The sequence below is a fragment of the Aotus nancymaae genome, unplaced genomic scaffold (genome assembly GCF_030222135.1).
Source record: "Aotus nancymaae isolate 86718 unplaced genomic scaffold, 86718_ANA_hifiasm-v0.15.2.pri h1tg000029l, whole genome shotgun sequence".
NCBI lineage: Eukaryota > Metazoa > Chordata > Mammalia > Primates > Aotidae > Aotus > Aotus nancymaae.
Window position 1 is genome coordinate 28,353,991 of NW_026988442.1, and position 13,057 is coordinate 28,367,047.

Consider the following 13,057-nt stretch of genomic DNA (forward strand, 5'->3'; position numbering starts at 1 on the left):
AAGAAGGGGTGAAACGGCCCAGGTTAGAAAAGAGCAGGTCAAAACTTCTGTGCTGATCAGTAGTGGGACTGCGCCTGTGAACAGCCACTGCAATCCACCCTGAGCAACATAGCGAGACCCCGTCTCTAAAAGAAAAAGAAAGAAAAAAAAAGGAACAAACAAAAAAAAAAGCAAAAGAATCCTGTATTGGCCAGGTGTGGTGGCTCATTCTGTAATCCTAGCACTTTGGGAGGCTGAGGCAGACAGATCACTTGAGGTCAGGAGTTTGAGACCAGCCTGGCCTACAGGGTGAAACCCTGTCTCTACTAAAAATATAAACATTAGCCAGGCATGGTGGCACATGCCTGTAATTCTAGCTATTTATGTAGCTGAGGCGGGAGAATCACTTGAACCCAGGAGGCAGAGGTTGCAGGGAGCCTGGGCAACAGAGGGAGACTCCATCTCAAAAGAAAAAAAAAAAAAAGCTGGGCGAAGTGGCTCATGCCTGTAATCCCAGCACTTTGGGAGGCAGAGGCAGGTGAATCACCTGAAGTCAGGAGTTCAAGACCAGCCTGACCAATACAGTAAAATCCCATCTCTAATAAAACTACAAAAATTGGCCGGGCATGGTGGTACACGCCTGTCCCAGCTACTCAGGAGGCTGAGTAGGAGAACCACTTAAACCCAGGAGGCGGAGGTTGTAGTGACCTGAGATCATACCACTGCACTCCAGCCTGGGCCACAGAGGAAGACTCCATCTCAAAAAAAAGAGGCTGGGCGCGGTGGCTCACACCTGTAATCCCAGCACTTTGGGAGGCCGAGGTGGGTGGATTACCTGAGGTCAGGAGTCCAAGACCAGCCTGGCCATCATGGTGAAACCCCATCTTAAAAAAAAAAAAAAAATCCAGGCTCAGTGGCTCATGCCTGTAATCCCAGAACTTTGGGAGCCCGAGGTGGGTGGATCACGAGGTCAAGAGATCGAGACCATCCTGGTCAACATGGTGAAACCCCGTCTCTACTAAAAATACAAAAAATTAGCTGGGCATGGTGGCGCATGCCTGTAATCCCAGCTACTCAGGAGGCTGAGGCAGGAGAATTGCCTGAACCCAGGAGGCGGAGGTTGCAGTGAGCCGAGATTGCGCCATTGCACTCTAGCCTGGGTAGCAAGAGTGAAACTCCGTCTCAAAAAAAATAAATAAATAAAAATAAAGAATCCTTTTTACCCCCCTTGACACTTGACACATCAGGACATCAAGGATCTCCTGTATATGTTCTACAGTTCACCAGGCTACTCATTTAAGTACAAACAACAACATGACCTCAAAACCCTGGCAGGTAAATGGTAAAAGCCTGCAACACAGTATAATCAATGGGTCATCTTGGTGATTGCCTCATGGATAAATGTTGAAGGGGAAAATGCTTAAAAAAAAAGAAAACAAAACAAAGCAAAAAAACACCAAGTTATTCTCATGAACAATCTTGCCTTTTTCTAGGACTTTCTCCACCAGGCGCTACTTGTCACTCTGCTGCATTCTGCTGGTAGCAAGTTTAGAATCTTGGTTTTGATAGAATTAAAAGTACACCATATCTCTGATTTTTCAAATACCTAAGTATTTGAGAGAGAGAACAACTTCTCCTCTTTGAACAGCTTGTGGGTAAAAAGAAAATATGAGGTTACAAATGAACACACAGCCAAACCAACTAAATTACTAAAAGTTCAAGTGAGAAAGTACATGAGCCAAAATACAAAAAAAAAAAAAAATTAATAAAGGGAATCCCAAAGTTAAGGTCTGCAAAAAAATCCTGTAGGGAAACTACAACAATTATTTTAAAATGACTAATTGCCTCTTTTAATTTTAATTAATTCATTTTTTGATACAAGGTCTCACTCTGTTGCTGAGGCTGGAATGCAGGGTGCCATCTCAGCTCATTACAACCCCTGCCTCCCAGGTTCAGGTCATTCTCCTGCCTCAGTCTCCTGAGTAGCTGGGACTACAGGTATGCACCACCATGTCCAGCTAATTTTTGTATTTTTTGGTACATACGGGGTTTCACCATGTTAGCCAAGCTGGTATTCAACTTCTGACCTCAAGTGATCTGCCGGCCTCAGCCTACCAAAGTGATGTGAATACAGGCAAAAGCCACTGCTCCTGGCCCCTAATTGCCTTCTAAATATAAAGACACATTTCAAATAGAATTATGCTTTATAACAACATTTTTAAGCTAGTTTTGTGTGAGTGGGAAATATTTTTCCTAAATGCTTAATTGCTTAATAATAACAGCTACCATTTCTCAAGCATTTACTAGGTGCCAGGCATTGTGCTCCACATGTTAACATATATGCTCTCATTAAATTCTCATAATAAACCTATTAGGTGGGTATTATTATCCCCATTTTACAGATGAGGAAACTGAAAAAAAAGTAGCAACTTGCCCAAGATCACACAGCTAGTAACAAGCTGAGATTCAAACCCAGATCTATCTGACTTGAAAGGCAACTCAACTGTGTTGTGCTACGGTGACTATTCATGATTGTGCCTGATGTTACTTTCAGTCAAATGAAAAGAAACATTTGATTTATTCAAGGCTTGAGGTTTACATGTGAAGGAAAATGAGGTATAATGAGATAAATTGCTCACCTTTAATTATATTATCTTTGCTGCAAGGTTAGAATCAGAAACAGAGGGCTCAATTCCTTATCTCTCATACTGTATCATCTTACACTACAGCTGCAAAAGACAACCCCATATCTCTATGTCCTAGATGGTTGGGGAAAAAAGATAACTTAACTACAGATATGCAAGAATTAAGTTCCAAAATGTGCTGTTATTACAGATACCAAACAAGTTTCAAAGACTGAATTCTCTTTTTTCCACATATTCAAAAGACTGAATTCTTAAATAATGATTAGCAAAATTTAAAATTAAAGTCAGACTTTCATTCTCTGATAGGGGAATGACAAGGATAACTGAAACCAGAGACAATACAAAATACTCACTTTGAGACTAATTTCTACTTTGCATCTTCAAACCTTTGGATTGCTAACAAGTGAAAAAACTGATTTCCCATCACATCTTCTCCCTGCCCTAAGGTCTGTGTGTAACAAGCAGGAGAGGAGTCAGAAGTAAGCTGCAGACAGGAGGCGGTCCAGAGCTGGAAAACTTACAGGAATCAATCACAGGTGCTTGAGAATTGTCTCTGTTCAGAATCCCAAATAGCCAAACACTATTTGGAGTTTTAAAAGCAAAATATGGCCAGACAGGGTGGCTCACACCTGTAATCCCAGCATTTTGGGAGGCCAAGGTGAGTGGATTGCTTGAGCCCAGCAACTCGAGACAAGCCTGGGCAACACAGCAAGACTTCGTCTCTACAAAGAATAAAAAACAATTAGCTGGGTGTGGTGGCATGCACCTGTGGTCCCAGCCAGGAGGCCAAAGTGGGAGGATTACTTGAGCCTGAGAGGTAGAGGTTGCAGTGAGACATGATGGCACCACTGCACTCCAACCTGGGTGGCAGATAAAGACTAAAAAAAAATAAAGTAGGCCAGGTGCGGTGGCTCACGCCTGTAATCCCAGCACTTTGGGAGGCCAAGGTGGGTGGATCACGAGGTTAGGATTTCAAGACAGACTGGCCAACATGGTGAAACCCCGTCTCTACTAAAAATTACAAAGGCCGGGCGCGGTGGCTCAAGCCTGTAATCCCAGCACTTTGGGAGGCCGAGGCGGGTGGATCACGAGGTCGAGAGATCGAGACCATCCTGGTCAACATTGTGAAACCCTGTCTCTACTAATACAAAAAAATTAGCTGGGCACGGTGGCGCGTGCCTGTAATCCCAGCTACTCAGGAGGCTGAGGCAGGAGAATTGCCTGAACCCAGGAGGCGGAGGTTGCGGTGAGCCGAGATCGCGCCATTGCACTCCAGCCTGGGTAACAAGAGCGAGACTCCGTCTCAAAAAAAAAAAAAAAAAAAAATTACAAAACTTAGCTGGGTATGGTGACTCGTGCCTGTAATCCCAGCTCCCTGGGAGGCTGAGGTAGGAGAATTGCTTGAGCTGGGACCTGGGCAGAGGCAGAGGTTGCAGTGAGCCGAGATCACACCACTGTACTCCAGCCTGGGCTACACGGCGAGACTCCATCTCAAAAATAAAATAAATAAAATAAAATAAAAAATACAGTAAAAAGCCAATTATTCCAAAAAAGAAGCATATTTCTTTGACCTATTGGCAAAAATGAAAAAAGAAGCAAATTCAAAAATTTGTAATCGGCCAGTGGCTCACATCTGTAATCCCAGCACTTTGGGAGGCTGAGGCGGGCAAATCACAGGGTCAGGAGGTATAGACCATCCTGGCTAACATGGTGAAACCCAGTCTCTACTAAAAATACAAAAAATTAGTCAGGCATGGTGGCATGCACCTACTCAGGAGGCTGAGGCAGAAGAATCACTTGAATCCATGAGGCAGAGGTTGCAGTGAGCTGAGACAGCATCACTGCTCTCCAGCCTGAGTGACGGAGCAAGACTCCGTCTCAAAAAAAAAAAAAAAAATCTATAATCTTGTCTAAGTATAGTTTTTGTTTAAGACAACCTCATCAGTTTGAAAATACGTATTTTAAATCACAGCACCAGTTTCAAGAGTATAAAAAATACAAAAAACATTTCAGGTGGCTTATAAATACACAAGCAATATGGACAATATTTACCTTACAGTGAGCTGGACCTTGCTCACACAAAAGCTTATACTCAAGCTGGACCTTGCTGAAACTAACTCATTCACAAGACACCAACTGTGATTTTTCTCCATGGTGTTTGCCACATTAGAAGGAAGTGAAAAATAATGTAAGAGCACTGAAGTCAACTAGCAGTATATAAGACTACTACTCTCCTAGGGATATGAAAATAGAGGAAAAACAAAACAGAAGGTCCACAAATGTAGGCAGCGGTCATACAAAACTGCAAATCATTCCAGGAGTACACTCCCAGAGAAGACGCAACTGGGGTCTTTTCTGAACCAGCAGAAGCCAGGTAACCTAGAAGTGAGTGTGTCTTCAAAAGAGAGAAGTCAGGGTAATAACTAACCCATGGTAGGCAAGCAAGATTTGAAATCAGATAAAGCACTGCTATTAAAACCAACTGAGGAAATACAAGGTCTTCTGAACAGAGAGACACTGGTTACCAAAACAGCTACCAGCTGTACCCTGCCCACTATTTCACTAAACTCAACATGCCATTACTATCTCTCAAACAACAGTTGTCATTTTCCATACAGTGAAACTCTCATTCCTGGGGCATCCTCTAGTCTTCTCTCCAAAGGCTGCCATCCTCAGACCTTATCTATTACTAACAATTATATAAGTAAAATAAAATGACCTTTGTGGGCAGGAGTTTACAAAGTCAATAGGATTTGGACACCAGAACTCATTAGAAGAAAAAGCAATAAATCCCAGAGGACTCAAACAGTCTGTGTCTTTTAAGAGAGCCTTACACGGCAAATATGGGGAAAACAGCATCTCTACAGGGCTATGACAAATCAAGAATGCTATCTGGTGAACCAGTCCAAGGAATTGTGGAGGTAGCATGGAAGATGCCATGCAGCTGAGTGGGAGAAGCAAACACTCTAAGAACAGATTTACAAAGTAAAGGAAATGAGAAGACAAAGGAGGAAATTGAAAGGAAACAGGCATAAGGAAGGGGATGAAAAGATTTTGTTATAAGGTGACTATGGTATAGAAATACTCACACTGACAATCCATTTATTTCACTGGTCCTGCCATGTTGCGGGGAGGGTGTTAGGAAGCAGAATATTGCTTAAATTTATTACCCTCCCTGCTTTTTTGTTTTCATTTTCAAAATCCATCACTTTATTTCCCTCACAAGACAGCCATACATTAAGCATGTGACAGTCACATGATTTCTGCAGTGAGCCCCAAGGCTTCCATGAGCTTTCCTAGAGCCTATGGCCAGAGTCCTCAGATTTCAAATATTAAAGCTCCCTCCACAGCCACAAGTTCCTTTGCTGTTTGGGTTACTGAACACAAACTCGCTGGATAATTTGTCTAAACATAGTCCATTTCTGTTTCTAGAAGTGTTAGCTGTGCTTTCTTTTCGATGAATACTGACTCCATCTTGAATAACTTCTTCAACAGAATCTCCTTTTGTCTTTGAATATTCTAGTGTATAAGAAAGGCCATTACAGTCCCTGGTTCAGACACCGACTTTTACATCTACATGCTCAGGCTTATCTTTAAGAAGTTGTTTTATCTTGTTTACTGCTGAAGGTGTCAGGGTGAGAGCAGCCCGGGTGGGCTGTAGCTTCCTCTTGCTCACAGCCCGGACAGTTGCCTGGACTAAGGAAGCCGACATCTTTGTCATCCCGGCACCCTGGTGCCTCAGGCCGAAGCTCAGCCACCTCAGCCTCTCTCCATGGACACGGCAGGTGCATCCCCCCACCTCCGCTTTCTTTTTTAATCAGACCCTGTCTCCTATTCATAACAATATTGGGTTTTTGGTGTTTTGTTTTGTTTTGTTTTTTTGACGGAGTCTCACTCTGGCACCCAGGCTGGAGTGCAGTGGCACAATCTTACCTCATTGCAACCTCCGCCTCCCGGGTTCAAGCAATTATCTGCCTCAACCTCCGTAGTAGCTGGGATTAACAGGTGCCCACCATGACATCCAGCTAATTTTTTTTTATTTTAGTAGAGACGGGGTTTCACCATTTTGTCCAGGCTCATCTTGAACTCCTGAACTCATGTTCCACCTGCCCTAGCCTCCTAAAGTGCAGGGATTACAGGCGTAAGCCACTGCACCCAGCCTAGTTTCTTATCTATAATATTTGTAGGTATTTTTCTCAAGTGTTTTAAATCTTTTATTTTTTTTTGAGACAGACTCTTGCTCTGTAGCCCAAGCTGGAGTGCAGTGACATGATCTCAGCTCACTGCAGCCTCTGCCTCCTGGGTTCAAGTGATTCTCCAGTCTCAGCCTCCTGAGTAGCTGGGATTATAGGTATGTGCCACCACACTCAGCTAATTTTGTATTTTTAGTAGAGACAAAGTTTCTCCACGTTGGTCAGGCTGGTCTCAAACTCCCGACCTCAGGCGATCCACCCACCTTGGCCTCCTAAAGTGCTGGGATTACATGCATGACCTACTGTACCCGGCCTATTTTTGTATTTTTAGTAGACACAGGATTTCACCATATTGCGAGGCTAGTCTCACACTCCTGACCTCAGGTGATCTGCCCACCTTGGCCTCCCAAAGTGCTGGGATTACAGGTGTGAACCACCGCGTCTGGCAGAGTACCTTTAGTTCATTTTCATTTTCCTAATAATCAGATTTGAATGCTTCTAAGCTTTGAGTCAGTCTCAGTCTGATGCCCAGGCTGGAGTAAGGTAGCACGGATCACAGTTTATTGCAGCCTTGAACTCCTGGACTCAAATCAATCCTCCTGCCTCAGCTTCCCAAGTAGCTGAGACTGCAGGTGCACAACATCAAGCCCAGCTAATTTTTAAATTAGCCTCCCAGCCAGGCACAGTAACTCACACCTGTAATTCCAGCAATTTGGGAGGCCAAGGCAAGCTGATCACTTGAGGCCAGGAGTTGGAAGACCAGGGTGGATGGCGAAACCCTGTCTCTACTAAAAATACAAAACAGCCAAGTATATATAGTTGCAGGCACCTATAATTCCAGCTACTTAGGAGGCTGAGGCAGGAGAATCCCTTGAACCCAAGAGGCAGAGGGTGCAGTGAGCTGAGATCACACCATTGCACTCCAGCCTAGACAACAAAGTGAGACTCTGCCTCAATAAATAAATAAACAGGCTCTCCAAAACACTGAAATTACAAGTGTGAGCCACCTTGTCCAGCCAAGTTTTTTTGTTTCTTTATTTTTGAGACAGAGTCTCACTCTGTCTCCCAGGCTGAAGTACAGTGACGTAATTACAGCTCACAGCAGACTCGATTTCCTAGGCTCAAATGACCCTCTTGCCTCAACTTCTGGAGTAGCTGGGACCACAGACATGCACCACCATGCTCAGCCAATTTTTGTATTTTTTTGTATAGATGCCACGTTGCCCAAGTTGGTCTCCAACTCCTGAGCTCAAGCAATCTCCCTCCTCAGCCTCCCAAAGTACTGTGATTACAGATGTGAGCCACCATGCCTGGCCATGATGTAGAGAATTTTAACAAGAAAATAAATCTGGGCATTGTAGCTCACACCTGTAATCCCAGCTACTCAGGAGGCTGAGGCACGAAGATCCACTTGAGCCCAGGAGATTGATGCTACAGTGAACCATAATCACACTACTGTACTCCAGCCTGGGCAACAGAGTGGAGACCCTGTGAAATGCACTAGAGAAAAGGAAACAAGAGAGGAGAAGAGAAAAAAATCTCTGCTTCTTTATTTCATTTCTAATTGGCTCTCATTATGATTTCTAAACTACTTCTGGAACCTCCCAGACTTAAACTTACTTGTTCAAAATAGAAACAAGTAAATCTCAATGTAGTCGTTTGCTTTCTAGTAAATCTAGTAAATCTGGCTTCCCCCTGGCTTGGGATAAAATCTTAGACATTCAAAAAGGAGGCTTATGCAGATACAAGAGCTCTTTGTCAGTTGTGGGAAACTGTTTTATTTTTATTTTTTTGAGATGGAGTCTCCCTCTGTTGCCCAGGCTGGAGTGCACTGGCATGATCTCAGCTCACTGCAACCTACACCTCTCGGGTTCAAGCAATTCTCCTGCCTCAGCCTCCTGAGTAGCTGGGATTATGGGCATGCAGCACCAAGCCCAGCTAATTTTTTTTTTTTTTTGTAGAAGTGGAGTTTCACCATGTTGGCAAGGCTGTTCTCAAACTCCTAACCTCAAGTGATCCACCTGCCTCAGCTTCCCAAAGTGCTGGGATTACAGGCATGAACCATTGTGCCTAACTTGTTCTGGAAAATAATTTTAAATGCAGAATTATTCCATACAATGATGAATATCCAAGGTGGTATTTATTGCTCAATTCTTTCTGCCAGCCACCACTCTAACAGATGAGGCTTTACATTTTGAGTAGTTTTCAGCTTCCAATTCTCGTTCTCACAACCTACAATGGTCTGTCAACTGAGGCCTCTGTCAACCCCCTACACAACCAGTGTTCTATAACTGGGATAAAGAAGTGTGGGTGGTGATACCTTCTTTTGCCTTTCTTTTGCTTTCTAAAGGTAAATGTGAGAGCTCCCTAAATCTGCAACTTACTTATCAGATCAGAAAACAGGGTAAGAAAACATTTGAAATAGAAGACACTTGGATTCACACGCTTACCTGCAGCTGCACTGGTGGATGTAATAGATGCAGAGGGTAAAGCAGAGTTTTGAATGGGTCTACCTGCATTTTCAGAGGGCAGAGAGCTAGTAGTAGAAGGAATACTCATCAAAGGCTGTGAGAGAAGAGACTGGTTCTTGTTCAGTATTTGGCTCCCTGAGAGAGCAGCAGATGGGTTCTGAACTTGCACTTGAACTTGAGACATGGTCACTTTCAACAAAAGTGAATAAATGCAGGTAAACAGCTTTCAGTGCAGGTTAATTCAGTGCTATGAAGTCTAAAGTTCTACCTAAAAGTTGTAAGGGAAAGAAAATAAAAAGGTAAATTATAGAGGAGATATGTAATTGCCAATAGTCAGTCAAAATGGTGTTGCCTACTCTGGAAAATAGCCCCATTTAGCATGTAGCTATGTTGATTTACTCAAAATGTTTCTCCTTAGTATACAGTAAGTTTCTTGGCCTTGTGACTTTCCCAGTGTTTTTTAAATGATTTACAATATCCATGTGCTCTGCACATTCATTATACAAAGTGAATCAGTAGGGTATAATAATATTTATTGGTGAATGTTAAGAACTGCAAACTTCCTGAAGAATGGTCTATGTGGACTAAAAAGAAAAAAAAAAAAGAATTGCAAACTATAGCTTACCTTGAAAAATGCAAATTTACAAGTATGGAGAGGTTTCTATAGTATTTGGGGTATGGTAAAAGTTTCTTTCTGTTCTCAAAATTATGAGAAATTGAAAGCAAACTAGGTTTATAATACCAGGAACAGGTAAATGTGAACACTGCTTCCTCTTAAGAACCAAGGCTCAGATTGACAACCTTAGGGCTTTAAGTTGACTGAAGGAAGGCAGGATACTTCTGCTGTTTCTTTTTCCCTTTGCTAATGACAGATGTATTGTTTTCCTAAAAGGTTTGTTTGAGGTCTCATTTAAATACAGACCCCAAACAAGAAAATGATGGCACCCCCACCCAGGCTCACAGATCCTGAGAAGTGATGTGAGTAACAAAGACCATACTAGAGTATTTACACTACTAAAAGCAAAAGTGGAGAAGAAGACAGGAATGGATTTTCGACTGGCAATTTTACTGGTGTGGTGGTGAGGTGAGGAGCACTGGAACTTGTTTACTTCATCTTGTAAATTAAGAGAATAATGAAGGCGTTACTTCTAAATACATTAAATTTCTTCATGAGTCAAAAATAAGGACAGTTGTGCTCATTTTCATGGCCATCCTTAAAAAGCTGAAAATGGCCGGGCACGGTGGCTCACGCCTGTAATCCCAGCACTTTGGGAGGCCGAGGCGGGTGGATCACGAGGTCAAGAGATTGAGACCATCCTGGTCAACATGGTGAAACCCTGTCTCTACTAAAAATACAAAAAATTAGCTGAGCATGGTGGCGCGTGCCTGTAATCCCAGCTACTCAGGAGGCTGAGGCAGGAGAATTGCCTGAACCCAGGAGGCGGAGGTTGCTGTGAGCCGAGATCGCGCCATTGCACTCCAGCCTGGGTAACAAGAGCGAAATTCCATCTCAAAAGAAAAAAAAAAAGCTGAAAATGTTTTCAAAGAGTCAAAGTACTTAAAAATAACCAGTGGCTCAACATTAGTGTCACTAAAGTTGGTATACAACCCTCCACTGCTAAATTTGACTGGCTTAAAAAAATTTTTCTTTTTTTAAATAATAACCAGTGGCAACGAAGAACAGAAATGACAAGTCTCTCAGGAAATAGCCAACCAATGCAGAAACCAGCAAACCAACTAATTAAAAGTTCTATTATAAAGAAACAGTTTTATACTTTAAATTTTTTTAAGTATCAAAATGATTTTTAAAGCTGGTCCTCAAGAAAAAGATGAATGACCACAGCACTTAAGCTACTTGAGCAGTCCTGGCACATTCTGAGAGCAAAAAGGACTGCAAAACTCCAAAGAAACTCAGCCGAAATGTGACTCTGGATGGCAGAGGCATTAAGTATTATTACCTTATTCAACAAAATTCCCCAAGAGTGCAGTTCTTCCTTTTTACTTTTGGAACCAGAACAAAGTAACAGAGGAATTCCATTGAAGATCTAGATAATGGTCTTAGAAGACAAGTCGCCAAAGTCAAGAAACAAGTCCAGAACCATTCAGAAGTCAGCTATGACCTTATTTCATTGGGGTTCTTTTTCCCATTCAGCTGCTAAAACAGAAAGGTTTTTTTCCTCCTCCCTTCCCTTCTCTTCATTTACTCACTCACTCCCCTTCTCCATTTCCTGCTTTTTGTAAACTCTGTCTTGAGAGCACTTTTTACAACAAAAAAATTACTTGTAGTGTATGTATGTATGTACAACTTCACAACACCAACCCCAGGTCTCAAGGTCAAAAAACAAGCCAGGAGTAAAGTATCCGCTCCAGAATCTACTCCCATCCCAGAAAGAGCAACCCAACTCTGTCCCGAGTGGCTCGTAGAGTTTTGAGACTCTGAATGAATGCCTAAATTTAGAAAGGGTGTGGACCAAGGGATTTTTGGTTAATGCTGTCTAAAGCAGGCTGACTGCCAGCATTTCAAGTCAGTCATAAATTTTTTTTTCTTGAGACAGTGTCTTGATCTGTCACCCAGGTTGAAGTGCAGTGGTGTAAGCTCAGCTCACTACAACCTCTGCCTCCTGGGTTCAAGTGATTCTCCTGCCTCAGCCTCCCAAGTAGCTGGGATTATAGGCACGCACCACCATGCCCAGCTAATTTTTGTATTTTTAGCAGAGACAGGGTTTCGCCACGTTGGCCAGGCTGGTCTCAAACTCCTGACCTCAAAAGACCTGCCCACTTCGGCCTCCCAAAGTGCTGGGATTACAGGCATGAGACATTGCACTTGGCTGAAGTCAGTCATATATATTTAAGTTTTCTAGAAGGTGAGAAAAGGAACAGGCTTTTTAAATTAAGACTGCCTCAAACATGTTACCCTTAAATTTACCTGAAGGAGTTATGTCTAACAGATGGTTGAAACGCAGTTCAAAACAAAACAAAACAAAAGTTAAACTCTCCAAATAAGACTAGGGAAATTTAAATTTCCAACATGATAAATACAAAAATTCAACAAACAATACTCATAAATTATTAGTCACCTGCTAATTTAACACTTTTATGTGTCGTATTTAAGCCTGAACAGAGCATCTAAGGCAGTAATTCTCAAGAAGGGGCAATTTTGTTCCCCCAGGAGACATCTGCCAATGCCTAGAGACATTTTTTTGGTGGTCACAACCAGTGTGCAGAATGGAAGACCTACTGATATCTAGTAGAGGGGCCAAGGATTCTGTCTCAAGCACACATATACTAACCCACAAAATACAATCTTACTAATGTAACAAGTAGCTTATATTCTTAGACAGGGAAAAGAAAATCCCCTTTCTATCTCAAAGGCTCTAAAAAAATAGATGCCAATATTTTATTTTTATTTTTATTTTCGAGACAAAGTCTCACTCTGTTGCTGAGGCTGGAGTGCAGTGGCACCTTCTCTGCTCACTGTAACCTCCGCCTCCTGGGTTCAAGCAATTTTCCTGCCTCAGCCTCCCAAGCAGTTGGCATTACAGGCGTGCATGCTAATTTTTGTATTTTTAGTAGAGACGGCGTTTCACCATGTTGGCCAGGCTGGTCTCGAACAGCTGATTTCAAGTGATCCTCCCGCCTTGGCCTCCCAAAGTGCTGGGATTACAGGTGTGAGCCACTGTGCCCAGCCTGATCCTAATATTTCAGCACCCAAACAGATGCTCCTCTCCGAAGGAGAAGCCAGGACAGACATCACAGTTATGGAATGGGG

General features: G+C 42.7%; 1 protein-coding gene across 8 annotated transcripts in view; it reads right to left on the reverse strand.

Annotated features, from left to right (window-relative positions):
• STAU1 (staufen double-stranded RNA binding protein 1) overlaps positions 1–13,057 on the reverse strand; it is a 72,770-nt gene that overhangs the window by 38,248 nt on the left and 21,465 nt on the right. For 4 of the 8 annotated variants that reach the window (XM_021669081.2, XM_021669080.2, XM_021669078.2 and 1 more), the window contains one exon: positions 9,268–9,556. The exons of the other annotated variants lie outside the window; for them this stretch is intronic. In XM_021669081.2, coding sequence (XP_021524756.2) covers positions 9,268–9,472 — 205 coding nt within the window. In that variant the 5' untranslated portion in view covers positions 9,473–9,556. Of the gene's footprint in view, positions 1–9,267; positions 9,557–13,057 lie in introns of those variants that run through there. 8 annotated transcript variants of the gene reach the window in all.